Source organism: Salminus brasiliensis, chromosome 23 (genome assembly GCF_030463535.1).
Source record: "Salminus brasiliensis chromosome 23, fSalBra1.hap2, whole genome shotgun sequence".
Taxonomy (NCBI): Eukaryota; Metazoa; Chordata; class Actinopteri; order Characiformes; family Bryconidae; genus Salminus; species Salminus brasiliensis.
The window spans coordinates 307,586-330,795 of NC_132900.1; the positions used below are offsets into that span (position 1 = coordinate 307,586).

Here is a 23,210-nt window from a genome sequence, read left to right on the forward strand (position 1 = left end):
CTTGAACTGTGGAACAAATAAAACAGAGGGGAAAGCTGAAATACCAGCATGATGGTTTGTACAGGCAGAGTTCCATGAGAGAAGCGATGGACGAATATGGTCTCCACCAGACGCTTGATGTAATGCAGAGAATGGCAGAAACAGGCCAGCCTGCAGAACCCGCAGAACATTCACATCAGTTAGAGCTGAAACGGGACAGCTGGGTTCCTGCACTGCACTGAACTCTAACACCAAATCCAGGCCCGTGCTGTTTACAGCAGTTTAGCACCGTCCACGGCCTCCGCTTAGCCCCGCCCATTTATCTTCTACAGCGACATAGCCCCGCCCATTTATCTTCTACAGCAACTTAGCCCCGCCCATTCCGCCTCTACAGCAGTTAGACTGTTATAAGGAGTGTTTCAGCCTGGACTCCTTTTAGAATGAGCATCAATACAGGGCAGCCAATCAGAAGAGAGACAATTTACATATATGAGTGTTAAAGTTGCAGTAACTGAAGCAGTGTGTTTAACTGTAGAGATACAGAGAGGTTAGGAACGATTGCGTAAAACTGAGATATGGCCTTCTTAAATGTGATAAATAATAATAATAATAATAATAATAACAATACTGATAATAATAATAATAACAACAACAACAACAACAATAATGATAATAATAATAATAATAATAATAATGATAAATTGAAAAATTAAACCGTGCTTTTCTGCCAGTCTTGGTTTTTATGGGCTGTATTACATCCATTGCTACACCTATTAAAAGTTCTCTGCTTAAGCTGACTGCTTATTTTTAGTTCAGTAATTAGGCAGTTCCTTAATTACAGGGGTAGTTGCAGTGAACCCACCTGACGACGGCGTGTGGGCTTCTGGTGTAGGCGTGTTCAGGGCTGTAGATGTACGGCAGCCGGTAATAGAAGAGCAGATAGATGAAAAGAGGCCCGACGCTTTCAGCCAGAAACACCTACAGCGACACGACACCAGAGATGAGTCTTAATTAGCACCCTCACAGCACAGCAGCGTGAGCGCCTCCTCCTGCAGGGAAGCTGGACACATTAGCCTGACCTGAAGTGATGCAGCAGAGGAGGCCGAGTGTCACTGTGTCCTTCTTAAGCGTGAGGTAAACGGCCTTACCTGCGGTCAAATCACACTGACTCACAGCCTCACGAGCCACGCTGAGCCACGCTGAGCCACACGGTGACGGCTAAATTCACACTTCCAATAATTATGATCAATAATCAATAATAACAATCACAGTGATCAGTCCTCAGTTCTCACGCTGCTGCAGTTTAATGTAATACAGGAGAAATGGCGGCTTTCTACTTGACCAGTTTACCCGATGATGCTAATCTGCAGTAGCAACCCTGTGTGAGTCGGGTGAGAGTCGTAGGTGTGTGTATCCAGTACTCGACAGCAGCTCTGAACACAGCTCAGCCAATCAGAGTTAAGAACAGTAACAATATGATGCGTTTACCATAGTCCAGCTTAGCTGAGGTCCGAGGTCCTGCAGAAACATGGTGGCGGTAGTGCCGACCGGCAGATCCTCCAGAACGTCCTCATCCTTCAGAGCCTTCCCCTCTGCAAACCAGTAAAACCAGCAGTCACACACCCCAACACTGCACCACCCGTTCAGCTCCTACACGCCATCAGCTGACGGGTAAGATCAGTTCATCAGTTCATCAGTTATTATTATTATTATTATTATTAGGTATCTAGGTATAGGTAAAGTGGAGGTGTAGTTATGGTATAGTGGAGGTGTAGTAGAGGAGTAGTAATGATGCTGGAGGTGTAGTAGAGATGTAGTGCAGGCGTAGAGGAGGTGTAGTTAAAGTGTAGTGGAGTGCACACACCCTCTCTCTCTCTCTCACGAGCACACACACACACACACCCCCTCTCTCTCTCTCTCTCTCTCTCTCTCTCTCTCTCTCTCTCTCTCTCACACACACACACACACACACACACCCCCTCTCTCTCTCTCTCTCTCTCTCTCCACCAAGTTCCACCTCTAACTTCTCTGCATAATTACACAGCTACTTCACCACCACTGTGTCTCGGTTCTAGATAAGCTCCCCAGTCAGAGATGTTCTACAGTGGAGGTTCTAGATAACCTCCTCCAGTCAGAGCTGTGGTTCTACAGTGGAGGTTCTAGATAACCTCCCCAGTCAGAGCTGTTCTACAGTGGAGGTTCTAGATAAGCTCCTCCAGTCAGAGCTGTTCTACAGTGGAGGTTCTAGATAAGCTCCTCCAGTCAGAGCTGTGGTTCTACAGTGGAGGTGAAGGGAAGCAGACGTCTGAAGCTCTACTAAAAGCTCCTCACAGAAAGTTCTTCACCTAATGGTGATGAAGACGCTGCCTGATGCCTGAGACACGGTTCTACCAGAGTTCTGAGAAGAGTTTGGCTCTAGAACCTGCTTTTAGAACCAGATCATTAAAATGGTGGAGGGATACATGCTGCAGGGTGTAGTGCAGCTACAGAAAGTAGTCCCTAAAGAGAACTGCATTAGTTGAGATTCTCCACTAGTTTACCCTCATCATCACCATCACCATCATCATCATCATCATCATCATCATCCTCATTCCATACAAAACTCTACAGTAAAGCTCAGCTCACACACACATCAGTTATGGAGAGAATTGTGGGGGAAGAAACGTAATAAAAATGTAAACAATGGTAATAACTTATGTTTACATATATTTACCTGGGTGGAGCTTTAGGGCCTGCCGTGATGGATACCACTTAGGATCTGTAAGAAGTTACATCAGTATCAGCCTAATAAGACTTCTCACAGGATCCGATAAGCATTGCTCATCACATTGCCATCACATCGGCCAATCACAGCTCAGAGCACTCACATAGCTTATGTAGCAGATTCTTGATTTCTCTGATGGTGGCGTTGGGCTCCACCTGCTCCACAGAACAAAACACAACAGGCTGGTTTATATTAGTTGATATTAGTTTATTGAAAGCTAGGGTGTCTGTAGATGGTTGCTAGGTGACTAATATGGTGTTTTTAGCGTGTGGCTAGGCAGTTGCTATGGCATGGTAAGTGGTTGCTAGGGTGGAGCTTTAGGGCCTGTCTTGATGGATACCACTTCAGATCTATAAGAGTTAAGGTTTTGGTAGGCAGTTGCTATGGTATCTTAAGTGGTTGCTAAGGTGTCTTAGATGGTTCCAGACTTGCTAGGGTGCCACTAGGTGGTTGCTATGGTATTCCAATATTTTATGCAAGAGCATTGTGGTTGTTGGTTGCTAGGGTAATGTTAGAAGACTCCTACAGGGTTGCTATGGTATTTGAGGTATCATGTAGGTGTTTGGTACTTTGGTGGCTGTTAGGGTGCTCCCAGTGGTCAAAGAGGGGAATACACATGTTTGAATGAACATTCTTCACTCAGTCACACAGAACTACTGATATTCAGGTCAGCGAGAGCTTTGTTGCTGCAGCCAAAGTTCAGTCCTTCCTTTTTAAGTGTATTATAAATGTTTAATCTTGAGTAGCGGTATCACATGTTCTTGCAGGTTCTCAGGAATCACTTACAGTATTATAATAAACAGAACTCACTCACCTACATTTTAAACAAGTGTGAGAAATATCAGACTCCCAGTATAAAAACAAATCCACCTGAAGAACTGGTGAAGAGTGCAGAAACAGGTGGTCTGCTGAAGTCATTACTGTGACATTATTTAAGACCGTAATTAAAACATCTTCAACATGTGAGTTACATTTGAACGCACCTTGTCCAGGTAGCAGAGCTGAGCCTTGCTGTGAGGGTCCAGAATCTCCACCTCGAAAAAAACATAATTCTTGATGTTTGTAGGCTCTGCGGCTTTCAGGCCGTCCCCACACCTCGCCTTTATGAAGTGAGCAACGGTGAACAAACTCTTCAACTCCATACATTCAACCCTGCTGCTGCATGGGAGCGCTGAGCCCAGGCCCGTGTGGAGGTGTGTGTGTGTGTGTAGGTGTGTGTGTGTAAGCATGGGGATGGCATGCTTGTAATGACCTCACACTCGTATCAGCCTCTGAAGCTGGGATTGAATGAGCAGCTGGGCTGGTTCGTGAATCTTCTTCAGGTTTCCAGACTCTGAATCAGGTTCACTCAGGGGTTGCATTTAGACGCCGAACTCACAAACACTCCAGATCTCTGCCTGACCTACTTATTCACCACCCCTCCACCCCTCCACCCCTCTGCCCCGTGCACTCCTGAAGCCCTCCTCCTGTAAAAGTTCTGCTCCTGCACTGAATTTTTAACAAAGTAGAAGAAACTCGAGTAGAAGAACAAGAGTATCGGCAAACTACCTGAGCAACGTCTAGAACCACTGTGGAGCTCCGGAACCAATCCAGCCTCTATCAGCACAGGAACTGAAGTGTGTTAGACTCTGATCTTCTCTGCTTTACTTTAGTGTAAAATAGTGATCTAGAGAGTGAGAGGATTGACCTACAGTGGAGCAGCTCCAGAGTGAGAGGAGTGATCTACAGTAGAGCAGCTCCAGAGTGAGAGGAGTGATCTACAGTAGAGCAGCTCCAGAGTGAGAGGAGTGATCTGCAGTAGAGCAGCTCCAGAGTGAGAGGAGTGATCTGCAGTAGAGCAACTCCAGAGTGAGAGGAGTGATCTACAGTAGAGCAGCTCCAGAGTGAGAGGAGTGATCTACAGTAAAGCAGCTCCAGAGTGGGAGGAGTGATCTACAGTAAAACAGTTCCAGAGTGAGAGGAGTGATCTACAGTAAAGCAGTGCAGAGTGATCTACAGTGATCTACAGTAAAGCAGCAGCTCCAGAGTGAGAGGAGTGATCTACAGTAAAGCAGCTACAGAGTGAGAGGAGTGATCTACAGTAGAGCAGCTCCAGAGTGGGAGGAGTGATCTACAGTAAAGCAGCTACAGAGTGAGAGGAGTGATCTGCAGTAGAGCAGCTCCAGAGTGAGAGGAGTGATCTGCAGTAGAGCAACTCCAGAGTGAGAGGAGTGATCTACAGTAGAGCAGCTCCAGAGTGAGAGGAGTGATCTACAGTAAAGCAGCTCCAGAGTGGGAGGAGTGATCTACAGTAAAGCAGCTACAGAGTGAGAGGAGTGATCTGCAGTAAAACAGCTACAGAGTGAGAGGAGTGATCTACAGTAAAACAGTTCCAGAGTGAGAGGAGTGATCTACAGTAAAGCAGCTCCAGAGTGAGAGGAGTGATCTACAGTAAAACAGTTCCAGAGTGAGAGGAGTGATCTACAGTAAAGCAGTGCAGAGTGATCTACAGTGATCTACAGTAAAGCAGCAGCTCCAGAGTGAGAGGAGTGATCTACAGTAAAGCAGCTACAGAGTGAGAGGAGTGATCTACAGTAGAGCAGCTCCAGAGTGGGAGGAGTGATCTACAGTAAAGCAGCTACAGAGTGAGAGGAGTGATCTACAGTAGAGCAGCTCCAGAGTGGGAGGAGTGATCTACAGTAAAGCAGCTACAGAGTGAGAGGAGTGATCTACAGTAAAACAGTTCCAGAGTGAGATGAGTGATCTACAGTAAAACAGTTCCAGAGTGAGAGGAGTGATCTACAGTAGAGCAGCTCCAGAGTGGGAGGAGTGATCTACAGTAAAGCAGCTACAGAGTGAGAGGAGTGATCTACAGTAAAACAGTTCCAGAGTGAGAGGAGTGATCTACAGTAAAACAGTTCCAGAGTGAGAGGAGTGATCTACAGTAAAGCAGCTACAGAGTGAGAGGAGTGATCTACAGTAAAGCAGCTACAGAGTGAGAGGAGTGATCTACAGTAGAGCAGCTCCAGAGTGGGAGGAGTGATCTACAGTAAAGCAGCTACAGAGTGAGAGGAGTGATCTACAGTAAAACAGTTCCAGAGTGAGATGAGTGATCTACAGTAAAACAGTTCCAGAGTGAGAGGAGTGATCTACAGTAGAGCAGCTCCAGAGTGGGAGGAGTGATCTACAGTAAAGCAGCTACAGAGTGAGAGGAGTGATCTACAGTAAAACAGTTCCAGAGTGAGAGGAGTGATCTACAGTAAAACAGTTCCAGAGTGAGAGGAGTGATCTACAGTAAAGCAGCTACAGAGTGAGAGGAGTGATCTACAGTAGAGCAGCTCCAGAGTGGGAGGAGTGATCTACAGTAAAGCAGCTACAGAGTGAGAGGAGTGATCTACAGTAAAACAGTTCCAGAGTGAGAGGAGTGATCTACAGTAAAACAGTTCCAGAGTGAGAGGAGTGATCTACAGTAGAGCAGCTACAGAGTGAGAGGAGTGATCTACAGTAAAACAGTTCCAGAGTGAGAGGAGTGATCTACAGTAAAACAGTTCCAGAGTGAGAGGAGTGATCTACAGTAAAACAGTTCCAGAGTGAGAGGAGTGATCTACAGTAAAACAGTTCCAGAGTGATCTACAGTGATCTACAGTAAAGCAGCTACAGAGTGAGAGGAGTGATCTACAGTAGAGCAGCTCCAGAGTGAGAGGAGTGATCTACAGTAAAACAGTTCCAGAGTGATCTACAGTGATCTACAGTAAAGCGTCCCCCAAAAAAGTGATTGCGTAACTTAAGCAGTTCTGCAGTAGTGTGATGTGGTTGCTAAGGTAAAGGTAAAGGTCGTTGCTGGAGTGCTGCTGTGGTAGTGGATTGGTCTGTGGTTGATATGGTGTTAGAGGTGGTTTTTACAGTGTTGCTATGGTATCTTAGGTCATTGCTGAGATGTTATTATGTGTTCAATATGGTACTCCATTAGGGCAGTTCTTATGGTGTTTCCAAGCAGTTACTATGGTATACCAGCCTGTTGCTAGGGTGTTTTGGTTGTCAAGTGGTTGTTAGAGTGTGGCTATCTGGCTGATGTGGCATTGGACGTTTTGGGGTGTTGGTAGGTAGGTGCTTGCTGGAGTATCTCAGGTGGTTGCTTGGTGGATGGCATGGTGTTAAAGGTGGTTCTTACTGTGCTGTGCAAGTGATATGGCATCCTAGGTGGTTGCTAAATAATTAGTGCTTACAAAGGCACAAGCTTTTACAGTTCAGACTAAATACATATTTGTCTTGGCGCTCACTTTAAACGCTTATGATTTGCTTCCAAACCATAAACAGTGACGTTTGAGTCAGTATGGATTAATTTAGCATGTTTAATGTAAGTAAATCTGTAAATGTAAAACGAAGCTGAAGAACAGGAAACAGAAGAGTCTGGATTTGTGTCTTTTTGTTTAATTCTGCTAGTCTTATTTAACAGTCTGGTGACTTCTGTGTTCTTCTGAAATGTGGAATATTAAGAGCCTCCCTCGGTCAGCGTGTCCTCCCGTCTGTCTGGGCTCTGTATGTGGAAGAGAATATGCTGGCTGAGAAGCTGAGCTGTAGCGCAGCTCTAAATCGGTCTCTGGGTAATTTATCAGGACGCGTTTGCCAGAAGTTAGAAACTCAAGCCCTGCGCTAACTCAACACTTCATCAGGTTGTTGATTTTAGAGCTAATGTTAGCTGCACTGCTCAGTGCAAAACACAGTTTACCACAGGATAACAACAGCATGGGCTGTAAATACAGTAGGAGCCCGTGGACAGTGCTGGTACTGTATTTACAGACATGGGCAGATGTTTATTGGGATCATTTCGGGAGGATTTCGGGGGGATTACTGGCTGAGTGACGAGGAGAGGGAGGACTGTTCCCTTGGACTCGGTCACGGATGACTGTGGTACCACTGTTTAATGATGCTTTGACCGTTTCGCCGCTTGGGAGCTGTTGTTGTGACTATGTGAAAAAACACAACACCATATTTGGACTGTGTGAACACACCTCAACAGAGTGAGCGCAGTTTCTAATCTCTAATTCTAAGTGTTTACATGTTTCCACCAATAACTGAGGTACATATTATATACACACACTTTATAGACAAAAGTATTGGGACAGGCATTGTTCTTCTGAAATAAAGGGTATTAGGCATGGTACCAATATGTTCATGTTTATCTGATCCAGTCCTATTCTATTGGCAGTACTTCTCTACAGGGATTAAACAATCGGAGTATGTGAGCATATGTTTGCAGCAATGGATGCAGCTTAAAGTAGCCTGAGGCGATGACACTTTTAGTGCTGCACTGATACAGCAGGGTTCTGTACCAGTCATGAGGGTTCTGTAACCCAGACCCTGTAAATCAGAACCTCTCGGTGGTTCAGAGAGTAAATGCTAAACTCTGAGACAGTGAGCAGCTCTACAGATTCACAGTCTGATCAACTAGCCCCTCCTGATCAGGCTGGGGTTGATATCAGTAAAGCTGGAGCTTCACTTTCCCTCAGCGGGTTCAGCTCTACTGCAGCTCTACTGATTCTGGAAGCTGGAGAACCGGAACCAGCTGAACCTGATCCAGTCAGTACTGGAGTTCCCTCAGCTTTACAGCCCCAACACTGCAAAGAATGTGAGCTATCCACCCTGAACAGCACCCTGTACAACAGAGCTGGGCTTCAGCCCGTCCTACTGTGGATGGGTCAAAAGGTCATACGTGTTAATGCCGTTAAAATGACGCAGATTTTAACAGCAGTGAAGGACCTGCACTTACTTACAGAATCCAGACTAACTGCAGTCCATGTTCTGAGCAGCAGTGTGGGCTGACCTTACCTCAAAGTAGGCCACCCTGTTGATGGCTCGGTGCAGAGTCCAGTCCTCCGTGTGATAACCATGCCAGACAATGAAATCACAGACCCGAAGCGTCTCTGCGTTTTCATATGGAAATAAATCTGTATCAGCCATGCTCTCCGACCCTGCACACACTGGAGTGACAGTGGAGTTACGAGTTACAGCGTTGCTCCGCCCTCCATAAGGAACTGCGTGATCAGCCCCTAAACACCAGCTGTCTCCACTGATCAATACAGGGCTAATTAGCAGAGGAACTGCACCAACATCAAAACGAGGTCCTGCTGCGTTAGATCATCACTTCCACTCAACGTGACGGACAGCAGACGGACAGCAGGCTGTTTTAGAGATGCTCAACAGTTACCCCGACGCTGTGGGCTACAGGTTAAAATACATAATACAAATGTAATCTTATAAAAATACAAATATTATTATTCTGTTTATAAAACGATTTTCTTTAAAGGTGCTGTACACGGTTTCAGTTCAGGACACAGGACAGGGGACGGGGGACGGGGAGGGGCAGGGAGTGTGTGGAGTTAGCTACGTGTGGAGCTGCACGCATTGCTCAGGAGAGATGAGAAGATCGAACAAACACAAGCTGAACAGAAAGCCCTCAGATCAGGTGAGGGGAGAAGACACCTGTGAACATTAGTGAGGTGTCTGGGCGGTGGAGAGACCTCCGAGAGGGACGATGGCTGGGGAGCACTGACTTTCTGACATTGCGGCTACAGCTTGCTAATGCTAACCTAGATAAAGCTAACGTTTGCATAGGGTTTCCTGGCCATGAAGATCTAAAGAGATGTTTGCTAGCACAGTGGGACTGAATTTAAATTCATGCATAATCCGAAATGCTATGCTAGGTAGCATTAGCTGGACGAGGTCATTAACCTGTGTGCTAACACTGCAGTAGTGATAATGGACGGGGCCATTAGCCAGCGTCCAAACACAGCATCCAAAACACACTGGCTACCGGCCTTGTCCCACATCGCTGCTGCGGTGGTAGTGCGGCGGCCAGGACCTCATCCAGCATCGCTACAGACGAGGCCTTGAGGCGTCTGGAGCGTATGTATAAAACCCGAAGACAAGGCCCTTGATTTAATCTCATTAATTACTGGGTGTGCTGTTAATGTCGTTAGTGTGAACGCAGAGTGATGCAGGGCGAGGGCTGAACGTAGCCCAGGGGTCTTGGTAAGAAAAAGCCAGCAGGAACGCGGCCTGCCTGCACCAGTCAACCCCTGTTACCACCTCAGTCCTGCTTCAGCCATGAACACAGACACTTCTGCTGCTTTAAGCATTTCTCTTTCACAGCTTCGTGGCTTTGGATTCAGCATTAATGGAGCAGTTCATTTTATAACTTCTAAACTTATAAACTTGTATTAAATATGTTAATGTAATGAATCCAGATATTAACAAACACGAAAACGACCTTACTGTGGTCAGTTTGGGGGCAGTGCAGTGGTTTCAAGCCAGAGATATTGTGTTATAATCAGTACAAAACATCTTTCTATCTAATCAATATATATAATTTAGCTTTTCCTCTGCTGATCAAACAGTCGAATTCTCTCCCGATCTTTAAATCTAATCTTTAAACAGATCTCTTCTCTCTGGCATATAATCTGCCTCAAGCCTAAACTCCTCCTCCATCAGGTCTCACTCATGTCTAGTCCTGTCTATCTGGATGTGTTTCATGTTGTCTGTGATGCTCTGTGTACCGACAATTGTCTTTAGTGCTTCATGAGAATAAAGTGTTCTTCTTCTTCTTATTATTATTATTTATGCATTTTAAAATGACTGTATTTACTCCTATAGTTTTTTTTTAAGTATTTACTGTAAAGTGTTACTTGAATTAGGAAAACTCCAAAATAAATGACGGACCTCACCTGTTAAGCATGGTGGAGGTAGTGTTATGGCATGTTAATGTATGGCTGCTATTAGTACATTTAATTTTATTGGTTCCTTCAATTTTATTGATGATTTCACTTCTGACAAATGCAGCAACTTTGAACTACACATAATGGACAAAAGTATTGGGACACCTGCACATTCACCGTTTCTTCTAATATCAGGAGGATTAAAAGAGTTGATCCTGCTTCTGTTGGAGCAACTGTCTCTACTGTCCAGAGAAGAAGACTTTCTACTAGATTCTTGAGGAGGAGCATTGCTGTGAGGATTTGATTGCCATTAACGTTTATTAGAGATCATAATGTTGGATGATTGATCACCACCCCACCCAAGCTGTGTGTGTGCATTTACATATCTGTCAGCAATGGGGGCAACTTAAAATAGTTGAATGCATTTGTTGCCGTGGGTGTCCACAAACATTTGGACATACAGTGTATTTATGCCAGTATAGGAGCGAAGCCCTGAGTCAGTGTCTTGGGAATCTCTTCAGTTCATTCCTTTCAGGTATGAATGAATCTGTTACTGAACTTCGAGCAGCTCTGAAATGCTTTCTGTGTTCAGTCCTGAGAAGTTGCAGATTCTGCCACGTAGTGAGCGCTTCTGAACCCAGATCTCTGTCAGCGCACCAGAAAGCCTTTCAGTTCAGTTCCCCTGAGACACACACCCTTTCAGCACAGGTTCACACTCCTACTGCCCCCCCCCCCCCCCCAAAAAAAAACAAAACAAAAAAAAAACATCAGCATCAGCAAAACATCAGACATCCCTCCCACACCTTCCTCTGCACTCTCAGAGCTAACAAACACATTAAAGAGATCTACCTCACATAGCTCACTCTCCTCAGACTGTGTGGAGGAGTTCAGTAAATCTAATAGACTGCATTATGTGCTTTCAGTGTAGATAGAATCTGATCTCTCTACAGTGGAGGTGAATGGAAGCAGGTATTGGTTGCCATGACTACAACACAGATACAGCCCATAATTTATTTTCTATCCAAACCCACCAGTGCAGCTACACGAGTCTTCTGAGTTTTATATGGAATGATGATGATGATGAAGATGATGATGATGAAGGTAAAATAGTGGAGAATCTCAACTAATGCAGTTCTCTTTAGGGACTACTTTCTGTAGCCGCACTACACCCTGCAGCATGTATCCCTCCACCATTTTAATGATCTGATTTTAAAAGCAGGTTCTAGAGCCGAACTCTTCTCAGAACTCTGGTAGAACCGTGTCTCAGGCATCAGGCAGCGTCTTCATCACCATTAGGTGAAGAACTTTCTGTGAGGAGCTTTTAGTAGAGCTTCAGACGTCTGCTTCCCTTCACCTCCACTGTAGAACCACAGCTCTGACTGGGGAAAGTTATCTAGAACCTCCACTGTAGAACTCCAGCTCTGACTGGGGAGAGTTATCTAGAACTGAACGTTTCACACCAAACTCCCCAAACCCTCCAAACTGCCCCCCCTCTGAATAAGTGAATCTGTTTACATCTTAACTGTTTAATTATGGAAATAATACATTCCTCAAAATAAAGGTGCTACAAAATGTTCTTTGAGTGATAGCATTAAGAACCATTTTAGGTTCCATAGAGAAAAATTTCTATTAGAGATTTGAGTGTGAAGACTGTTAGTAAAGAACCTTTGCATGCACTTTTGAACCTTCACAGTGATTCTTCATGGAACCTAAAATGGTTCTTCTATGGCATTTAAACAATGCTTTGTAGCACCTTTATTTTTGAGGGTGAGTGGAACATCTTTTTGTACTTTATCCATGTTTACTAACGCTGTTGCCACTGAATGCAATCAAATACTCACAGCAATGCTGCTTCAGAATCTAGTAGATAGTCTTCTTCTCTGGACAGTAGAGACAGTTACTCCAACAGAAACAGGATCAGCTCTTTTTAATACCCCTGATTTCAGAAGAAACAGTGAATGAGCAGGTGTCCCAATACTTTTGTCCATATATAGTGTACTTTTGGTTGGACTGTCACTTTAATTTTAATGGTGGTTTTATACAGCGTTCTCTCTCTGTCTCTCCTCCGGTCCTGGGTGTGATGTGAGCTGACAGTCAGGCCTGGCTCTATGTTCTGCAGCTGTCAATCACAGGCCGGCCGTGGGCAGTGAACTGTGCAGCGGGGATGCCCAGAGCAAGCCGGGCAGCACCAGACAGAAACAGACAAATTGCTGGACCTCCTCGTGTGTTACTGTCTTACTGAGTTTGAGACCTTCAGTCTTTAATTACCACATCATACTGAACACAAAAAAGCTTTTTCTGTTGCTAAAATATTATCAGCAGTTTTTGTTTCCATAGCAACATCCAGACACTTTTGAAAGCAGTGTAAACAGTCTCGTGTTTAGAACTGTAGACAATTAGTCTTTCAGAGAGGAAACAGTGATTATTTACATCCAGCCTCTGTTTAAAGCAGAATTCTCACAGCCTGAGCGCTAAACCTTCTAACCTGAGTACACAGAGCAGCAGACCCTGCTGACAGTATCAGTGTGTGCAACAGGCCAAAACTTTACAAAACAAACTACAGTTTATGAAAAAATTAAAAAGATATTTGAAATAACATGATGACCTGCCCCAAACCCACCCACTGCCCCTCCCTCCCTTACACTGCCCCTCCCTCCCTTACACTGCCCCCCCCCCCACAGAGTAAAATACACTGCAGTGGAATGAGGCTGACAGGCTTCACACTTGTCCAACCTCCCGAAGACTGTAAAGGTGTCAGTGCTGTAGGTTTAATATCAATAATAGTAAATAATAAAGTCTGTCTGTGGGGATGAGCTGTAAGTGACACTTTATTAGACACATCTGAGTCTAATCCTGACCATTAGCGGTCGTTCTGCACTGACAGAGTTATATCTGATATCTGCGCTATAGTGCACGAGTCCTCAAGAGCGGCAGGTTTAAAAGTGTTCAAGTAGGACAGGCCAGACATTCACACCCCTTAGAAAGAACCCACACCCTCGGATTGGTCACAGCTGCTGGTAAAAGGGAATTGTGGGTAATACAGTATTAGACACCCTACAGCCTCATAGTCCTTGCAGGCATTCACACATGAGGACTAGAGGACCACAATTATACCATAACTACATCCAATCCAGATAAAAGCTGTTGACCAGGATAGAAACTGGACATTTGGAATTTGTGGAAAATTGGGCTGTTCACCCTGAAAGCTTTTATGCACTGAAATGAAACGTTAACAGTATTGATTAAAATCAATAGATACTTTATTATTTCTACATTTGACCCTGTAGAACAAAACTGAGTTGTAAACAAAAACACAACATAAACCTTTTGAAGTTATTGCAGTTCACACAGCCTGTGCCAACAAACATGTGTTTGATCACATTTCTAATTTCCATTGTAATAAAACTACCCATAAAGCATTAAGTCCAATATCAGTTTATAAATGGTTATTGATTAGGTCATAAACATCTTAACAATAATCGGTTTCTATCATACAGTTCTCCATACTGTTAAAGCTCAGCTGTTGCTCCTTCCACATCTTACTGTGGGTTCTCCATAAGTCCGTGTTCTACCTATCAGCTTCAGCATCTTCTCACGTTTGGCAAGGAACATCTCCCAGTTACCCTGTTTAAATTTGAAACACCTCATGGGCTCACTAGCTCACTGACATCTTACAAAGTTCTCCACAAGGGGGCGCTGTTAAGGACTTGGTACACTTTCAGCAAAATAAGAAAAATGGAAGCCAACTTTGTGAGCTTCCAGCGCTCCTGTACTGCAGGTGGCGCTATGAAATTTAATACTCATTTTCACAACTATGTATTAACGGATGAGGATCTCAGGCGGTAAAGTACCGCTTCTTTGGCACTGACCAATTAAATGCTTTGTTCGGTGGGGTGTACTTTATTAATTGTAGATTAAAATCAGTTCTTCAGATCAATGACCCACTGTGACCTTGTTCTGTATGTGTTAAAGCTTTTTATTAATGGTTTATTTAAGTGTTAATAATCATGAATAAACGTTTATGAGGGCGGTCTTGCAGTAAACTGGTTGCAATTGATTGGATAGATATTATTGATAGATTTGTTTTCTTGGTGAAACTTGGTCTTTTTTCAGAGCTGTTTTCTGCATCTCAACCAAGAACCATTTAGGAACCTTTGTTTTTAAAAGCATAAGCAGAATAGCATGTGGATGCAGAACTAGATGAAAATTACTTTTACAAAAACTCACTGAAGCACATTCTCAAGGCCAAGGAATGTAGAGGACGGTATGCACGTGTGCCTTTCAGTATTTACTCAGTTTAAATCCATACTCTATATCCAGTTTTATGGAACAGACCGTATATCCAGTTCTATATGTATAACAGACCGTATATCCAGTTCTTTATGTATAACAGACTGTATATATATGAAGTGGTTGGTGTGGCGCAACAGATAACACCACTACCTGCCAGTGAACTACCACACCATGTGGGAGACTGGGGTTCGATTCCCGGTCTGGGTGACTGTGCTGCGCTACACCAATAAGAGTCCTTGGGCAAGACTCCTAACACTACACTGATCCTCCTCTGTAATACAAATAACCTTGTAAGTCGCTCTGGATAAGAGCATCAGCTAAATACCATAAATGTAAATGTATATCCAGTTCTATATGTATAACAGACCGTATATCCAGTTCTATATGTATAACAGACTGTATATCCAGTTCTTTATGTATAACAGACTGTATATCCAGTTCTTTATGTATAACAGACTGTATATCCAGTTCTATATGTATAACAGACCGTATATCCAGTTCTATACGTATAACAGACTGTATATCCAGTTCTTTATGTATAACAGACCGTATATCCAGTTCTTTATGTATAACAGACTGTATATCCAGTTCTATAGAACAGCTAAACTTGTTACATTCTTCACTGATTAAATTTTTTCTGTACAAACTTTTTAAACATTGAAGCTAGACGGAAAGTAAGAGTTCGTGTTCTCATTTAAAACGACCTCAATAAGGCATTTGCATCTCCAAGGGCACTGTCCAGAGAAACTCTGTAAACGAACTGATCTGGTCACTTGCAGTCAGGCTTATCTCCTGATGGTGAAACACAGCCACTTATGGAAGCAGAAAAGCCACAGAAAGGCAGCATGATGTTAGCAGTTTGAGATGATGTTGGAAATGAGGTTCCCACCATGCTGAACTGATGATGAATAGAGCAATGTTTTCAAAATCAACCTGTTCAAAGTCCAGTCACCAGGAGTTACCAATCCTAGAGAATGTTGGTCCAGCTGTCCAGAGGGCACCACTCTGGCTTTTCAGCAGGTCCTCAACTTCATCCAAGCACAGTTAGGTGATTATCTTGCTGTTAGGTTATTATTACTTGCTGTTAGAAACTTGAATTTGAAAAAAATGTAGAGAATCAGGATTGTATTATTCAGTAAAAATACTGTCTGAAATTGGCCTAAAAATAACATTTTGATCTGAACACAAAATTCATTAATCAGTACAGACTACATTTTTAGGAGATACAGTATTTCTCTGTATGTTGGAAGTTCACAGATTGCTTTCTGAATTTGTCCTCTTTTTTAAATTGGTTTGCCAAGTTCTTTGACTCAGACTGTTTTGACTACTTTTAGTTTTTTCTGGTTTTAATTGTTTAACTGTGTTTCCGTTCAGTGTCGTGTCTGCACCAAACTATGGCACTGAGGACCACCTATATTCCAATGTTACTCAAGAATCGTCATCTGTTTTGATGACGTGGAACAAGGTGACGTTGAACAGCACCTGGTGGCCGTTGTTCCAGCCGTACAGTGCGCGTTCCCTGGCGTTGTAGTCCAGCATGGACATGTGGAAGTACTGGTTGTGGATAGGGATGTCCGTGTACTCATAGCTGGACGTCTTGGTGGAGTAGGAGTAGTAGACTTTTGCGCCCGTCAGGTGAGAGTTGGTAATATAAAGTGTGCCGCAGATCATGAAGGACTCGCCGGCATTTCTTTTGGAGTACTCTGTGTTCCAGGAGTTTAAGACCTGCAGGGTCAGAGGGTCCAGCTGACTGATCACGATGTTACCTGCATTCTGATTGGTTGCATAAACCACCCAAAGCCCCAGCTCGTCCGCCATCAGGTCGATGTCGGAAAATCCACCCCACGTGTACGGATAAACGTTGTGGAAGCCGGCGAACTCCAGGGCACGCTGGGTCACCACACGTCCACTCTCAAAACTGTACCTGACGATGATGTTGCTTTGGTATTTGTTGTAGTACAGGGAGCCGTTGTAAACAACATGGTTTGTGCCCGCCCAATGAAACGGCAAGTTGTAGGTCCTGGACTCCACCCCAGCGATGAAGTCACTCATGGATTTGTACTCACGGACGATCTTGTTGTTGGTGTAGCTGTCCATGTACCAAACCTGCAACAGATTGTTTGTTTGGTTAAAAGAAAGCAATGCTCGAACCCGTCCATTGGGCAGTCTCAGAGCCACGGGAGGACTTCACACATTGCTACATGTGCTCATTGCTGACTCACACCACAGCTTGAGCATGTCTTCAGAAGATGGCTTGTCCATGAAATGCAATACCAACATGAACATGGGGGGGCAGTATACCAGAGAGTGTACACTGGGCCCTAAGATGTGATACAGATCTCATGTCCTACCTTGTCGTTTCCAGGAGATGCCTGTGGGTCGGTCATCCAAGCTCCAAACCTGGTTCCTGAAGTCTTTATGGTGCTTGGTCCGGTGATTTTCATTAGTTTCCCACAGGCTGGCGTTGCAGAAAACCCAGCAAATAATCAACGTTAGATTTTCAGAACCCAAAGACCATTCAGACAGACCCACCAGCACATACATACTCCTAATCTAGATGGATTCTGGCTGGGCAGGTAGTGGAGTCTCAGAACTAACAAACAATTAGTTGAAGGGGAGGAGTCTTGGAACAAATGAGATACAATCCCAGTCAGGGGGAGGAGTCTTGGAACACATGAGATACAATCCCAGTCAGGGGGAGGAGTCTCGGAACAAATGAGATACAATCATAGTCAGGGGGAGGAGTCTCTGAACAAATGAGATACAATCATAGTCAGGGGGAGGAGTCTTGGAACAAATAAGATATACTCACTGTCAGGGGGAGGAGTCTCAGAACTAATGAGATACAATCCCAGTCAGGGGGAGGAGTCTCAGAACTAATGAGATGGGTACTAGGACCAGTCGAGGGAGTGGTCTCAACATAAAGATCCCACCAGACCTGCTTTACTTTGGGACTCACTGAGTTTATTCATGCAGTTCCTCAGTCTTCCTTCCAGGCTGGCCACCCTGTGCTGAAGCTCCTCATAATCGTACGCCCCAATTTCCTCCTGGATGCCCATCAGCACCATCGACAGGTTCCTCACCTCCTCCTTGAACTGGGAGATCAGTCTGGCATCGGCTTTATACTGTTCCAGCACAGGGATCAGCGGCTGCAGATCAGCCATCTTACCCTTCAGCTCCTGAGAAGAGTGAGTACAGCAACAGCTCTACTGAGGGAACCTAATGACCTCCAGCCCACTGCTGATGTTCTTGTATTGCAGGATCTTTCTGCTGAGTTACTGAAGACCACTCAGCATTAATGATTAGACTTGGAAATGGGTTGGACCTCTTAATTTATCTGGTGGAAAGTGCTTTGTCACTATGAATGACCACATTCAAAAATAAGGTGCTCCTCAGGAGTCCATTCTTGGTCCCCCATTAATAATAAATATGGCATCAGTTTTTAATTTCAATGCAGACAACACCCACCTGCTGAGGCACTACTAGGCAACACTAGTACCTGTACTAGAACACCTGAAGAATCACACAGCCAATATTGTTAACTGATCAATAGAAAAGGACATTCAGGTTAGAATCAGAGTCAATAGAGAAAGAAGTTCTTTATAGAAAATAGAGAAAATGCGTGAGTCGGGCTTCCCACACTCTAGTCCTGGTGTGTAGAAGGCCATTACGCTCAACTACAGCTTGCACACCTGCCTGATTAATAATTAGCTAAGAGTAAATGTATTTGATTGGTATGTAGTGGACTGTAGAGAGAGTGGACTGTGGGGTTTCCCTGTAAGAGCTTCTGTTCAGACCGACTGCAGCTGATGCAGCTTGAGACTGAACCCAGTCAGGCCAAAAGGAAAGCTGCACATAGCCCACACGGGTGGTACCATATACTGCTCATGAAAGAGCCACAGGAGGACCACATCACCACCCAAAAACTTTCAAAGCCATCTGTGCAGGTCTGTATAATGGTGTTATGGATTTTACAGCGGTTTAATGGGTTTTAATGGATGCATACCTGGAAGTTTTTTGCTGGTAGCGTTCTCCGGTTGGACTCCACTTGCCTGAGCTTTGATCTCAGCCCTTTTATCTGGCTCTCCATTTTCATGACGTACTGGAAGTCCCTCTGAGTCCTCAGGTTCAGAACTTCAATGGACTGGGACATGTTCTGAATCTTAAACAGAGGGAAAAAAACGCCGCAGATCACTTTCAGGCTTCTGCAACATTCAATTAGATCTTGTCTGATGTGCCGAGGAGCGGCAGGAGACGTCTAAACACATGCGTTCCCTGTGGAGGTGAAGAAGAGGTCAGTGCTTTCCAGGAGAAATGCACATGCACAGGGGTGACACTGCTGTACAGGTACAGAGACGTCAGTGAATGTGGTCAAAATAACAGAAAATCTCAGTCCCAGTAAAAATGCAGCGTACTGTCACCTCAGTAACCTTTTAAAAGCAAACCCTTCCACATCAGTCAAACTCCTCCCACATCAGTCAAAACCCCTCCCATATCAGTCAAACCCCTTCCACATCAGTCAAACTCCTCCCACATCAGTCAAACCCCTCCCACATCAGTCAAACTCTTCCCATACCAGTCAAACTCCTCCCACATCAGTCAAAACCCTCCCACATCAGTCAAAACCCCTCCCAGATCAGTCAAACCCCTCCCATTTCAGTCAAACTCCTCCCATATCAGTCAAAACCCCTCCCATATCAGTCAAACCCCTCCCACATAAGTCACACTCCTCCCACAATAGTCAAACCCCCTCCCACATGAGTCAAATCCCTCCCACATCAGTCAAACTCCTCCCACATCAGTCAAACCCCCTCCCACATCAGTCAAATCCCTCCCACATCAGTCAAACCCCTTCCACATGAGTCAAACCCCTCCCGCATCAGTCAACCCCCTCCCACACCAGTCAAAACTCCTCCCAAATCAGTCAAATCCCTCCCACATCAGTCAAAACCCTCCCGCATCAGTCAAGCCCCTCCCACATCAGTCAAGCAAACATCACAAACCATCCAGCACCACAGACGTCTTCACCAAATACTGAAATACTCTACTTACAACTTCCATCAGGACAGGGATGGACAGGGTATTAGGTACTGTTACAATGGTTAATATTTAAGATTGCGATGTAAATAGCAGTTGCAAGCAGATGCAAACACACACACACACACACACACACACACCTTTTCCAGCAGTTGTCGGAGTTGTCTGCTCTTGGCGTCTCTGGAGCACAGGTTCTGTTCGGGAGCAACAACGGTGCACACACAGCGTCCATCAGCATCCTGAGCCGAGCTGTACACCTGCCAACCCTCCTTCAGCCTGACGCTCTACACACACACACACACACACACATTTTTTATTTTAAAGATTAACAACTATCAGAACTCAGAACTACCACCCCCCATATTACACCCCCCCCCCCCTCTTAAACGGTCATACTGTTTTCACAACAGGATTTTTACTTTCTGGTTCTGAAACCTGGATTCTCCAGCTCTAGATACCAAACACGTCTCGGCTGAACAGATCTGAGCTCAGTGATCAGCCACGAGACCCCTTACACTGAACTGACTGGAGGATGGAGAAGCAGTAGAGATTTGTGTTTTAGTACACATACAGTGTGTGTGTGTGTGTGTGTGTGTGTGTGTGTGGAGAGTCATTACCTCAGTTCTTCGGAGTCACGCCGGCTTATATTATATTATTCAAAGCCTTTTTAAAGTTCCTTAAACTTTACACTTCAGCTACCATGACTGAGCCCAATTTACTCCCTCTGTTCATCACAAAGCTCGCTCGCTCTCTCCCTCTCTCTGAAGAGAGCTTTCCCCACAACCCAAAAGAGATGCTGAGCTTCAGATGAATGACCCGTTTTAAATTCTAAAACCTGAACCAACTGATCTACACCCATCAGCATAACATTAAAACCACCTGACTAATATTTAGTAGACCCCCTTGTGCCCCCAAAACAGCTCTGACCAAACAAGGCATGGACTTCACACCACCTCTGAAGGTGTCCTGCTGGGGTATCTGGCACCAAAGGGAACATTAGCAGCAGGTCCAAGTCCTGTAAGTTGTGAGGTGGGCGCTCCATGAGCATCAATTAACCTTGGGCACCCATTATTTTGGAGATGTTCTGAAAGGAACCACTGGAGCCAGATCATCAGTTCTTCACCATTGTCAAAAACACATTTTCTAAACTCATCAGACTAAAAACATTTAATACATCTATTCATTAATTATGCTTTATTTATTTATTCATATCCAGAGAACTGATTAGTTCTTCCTGATGCTGACCAGGCTCTCCAGGCTCGGCCCACTGTAGCGTTCTTCTGTAGACTGTTGAGTTGGACAAGCTTTCCAGAATGCTGATAAACATCCCATTCAGTCCTAATGAGGCTGTTTTTGTTGTTCATGTTTACATTTTTATCTTCAGGAGCTGAAGTTTTGCTCCGAGCTGCTCATTACTCTTCTCTCCAACTTTCTGTCAATCTGATAAAAAACCAATAACGATTAAGGGCTTGTCCTTCCCTCCGAGGACTCTTTGTTCTCCATCATCTTGCCTTGAATATGAACAATAACTGAGCTACAATATGAACCAAATCTGCTGTCTGCTGAATAACAGCGCTGCTCTAACAGCTTTCCCCCAATTCCACCAAGAAAGGCTCCTAAAATGAGGTTCTGATTTCCTGAGATTCCTTCTGCTGTTTGTGTAAATTAGTTGTGGAAATGACGAACACCAGAGCTCAGTCCTTCACTGGGGAACAGACTCCTGTGCTTCCAGTGGTCCAATGCTAGACAACTGTGCCATTAAAGCCAGGGCCTCATTGTATTTCCAAAAGTTTGTGGACACCCCTTGTAATGAATGCATTCAGCTACTTTAAGCTGCACCCATTGCTGACACAGATGTGCAAATGCACACACAGCTAGTCTAGTCCCTGTAGAGGTGTCCCAATACTTTTGCACATGTGGTGTATATATCATTCCAGATTCAGTTGCTCCATCTGACATGAGCTTCTTTAGTTTACAATGGGAGATGCTAGGCTAACACTGCTAACAAACACTGCGTGTAGAGGGTCACCAGTCTCATCTCTGTAAACAGACCAAAATCATCTGCTTCACTAATCCACTAACATGGCATTCAGTAAAGCGGCACTGATAGACCTTATTTACATATTCATACAGATTTACATATTTATACAGATTTACATATTCAATCTAGAACTGAAACCATACAATCATGGTCTGTTAGTCCAGCTCTGTGGTCTAAACAGTCCTATTAGTCCAAATCATTTAGAGTTTGAATAATTTGTGTAACTTCAGCAGCAGGTGAAGGTGAGAGATGCTGGTGGAGGTTTTGCCGCTGGATAGATGGAGAACCAGCAGCGGCGTATTAATCCCCAGCGCAGAGCATCCCATCCCTCCAGCACCTCCTACACCCAGCCTGCAGGACTAATGGGCTTCTGGGGTGGGGGGTACGCACACACACACACACACACACACACACACACACACACTCATAAACACACACACACACACTCATAAACACAAACATACACATACACACTCACCCACTCACACACAAACACACATACATCTCTCTCTCTCTCTCTCTCTCTGACTTTTTAAACGGACCTGTTTCAGTAAAAATATACACACGATACACATATTCTAGATTTAGATCAATCAGCTGTGTTCAGAGGAAGTGTGTGTGTGTGTGTGTGTGTGTGTGTTGGGGGGGGGTTAATTCTATCACTTAAACAAATAGATGATTACTGCAGTTGAGGAGTTCATCTGTCAGAGTTCTGAGAGCGTGAGCTGATCTGAGGTCTGACTCTGAAAGCCCAGTGCACTCAGTGTGTTTTAAAGGGGGGGGGGGTGAGGAGGGGGTGTTGGGGGGGATGAAAGAGGTCTGCATTCTTTCTTATTCATTTTCATCCTTTTTCAGAGGAATGAAAGGCCGCCTCGGGGGAGGTGGCGTTAAGAGGAGCGGAGGGAGAAGAGTGGCTCTGACACGCTGCTGATGAGTTTCTGACACATGGCCCGCGGTGGTTTGGGCTGTAAGGTATCCGAGCTGCTCACTGTTTCACAGCTCCACCAGCAGCTCCACCAGCAGCCCCACCAGCAGCCCCACCAGCAGCCCCACCCTGTCCCTCACGTCCACGTCCCCACAGGACTCGCACACCCAGAATGATGGTGGAACCCTTTTTGATGCTACATAGAACCATTCTTCAAACGGATCTAAGAAGAATCCACCTAGTAATCATTGTGTACTATACTGCTGGGGGCGGCGCTAAAGTGCTATAGGCTTAATAATAGGCGTTAACTTGCTGTATGATGAATGGGCGGGGCCAAACTGCTGTAGGCTGAATGGGCGGGGCCAAACTGCTGTAGGCTGAATGGGTGGGGCTAAACTGCTGTAGGCTGAATGGGTGGGGCTAAACTGCTGTAGGGTTGGGTAAAGGGTTTAGTGATGGGGTTGGGTTGGGTAAAGG

At 44.8% G+C, this 23,210-nt stretch overlaps 3 protein-coding genes across 3 annotated transcripts in view; 1 reads left to right on the forward strand and 2 right to left on the reverse strand.

Annotated features, from left to right (window-relative positions):
- Positions 1–2,309, forward strand: part of arhgap29b (Rho GTPase activating protein 29b) — a 93,839-nt gene extending 91,530 nt beyond the window's left edge. The window contains exon 25 of the transcript XR_011978313.1: positions 2,136–2,309. The gene's annotated coding sequence lies outside the window, so the exon portion shown is untranslated. The remainder of the gene's footprint in view (positions 1–2,135) is intronic.
- The window catches only part of tecrl2b (trans-2,3-enoyl-CoA reductase-like 2b), a 9,696-nt gene extending 5,811 nt beyond the window's left edge, over positions 1–3,885 (reverse strand). The window contains exons 1-6 of the mRNA XM_072669406.1: positions 3,727–3,885; positions 2,847–2,898; positions 2,693–2,737; positions 1,468–1,571; positions 842–957; positions 45–150 (exon numbers count right to left, since the gene is read on the reverse strand). Coding sequence (XP_072525507.1) covers positions 45–150; positions 842–957; positions 1,468–1,571; positions 2,693–2,737; positions 2,847–2,898; positions 3,727–3,885 — 582 coding nt within the window. The remainder of the gene's footprint in view (positions 1–44; positions 151–841; positions 958–1,467; positions 1,572–2,692; positions 2,738–2,846; positions 2,899–3,726) is intronic.
- Positions 3,886–13,679: 9,794 nt separating this feature from the next.
- olfm3b (olfactomedin 3b) lies at positions 13,680–20,045 on the reverse strand. The gene is made up of 5 exons (XM_072669120.1): positions 19,908–20,045; positions 18,737–18,892; positions 17,690–17,909; positions 17,082–17,188; positions 13,680–16,836 (listed from the first exon to the last, which is right to left on the reverse strand). Exons 2-5 carry the CDS (start codon positions 18,881–18,883, stop codon positions 16,159–16,161), a joined length of 1,152 nt encoding a protein of 383 aa, XP_072525221.1. The 5' UTR covers positions 18,884–18,892; positions 19,908–20,045; the 3' UTR covers positions 13,680–16,158.
- Positions 20,046–23,210: the final 3,165 nt, after the last annotated feature.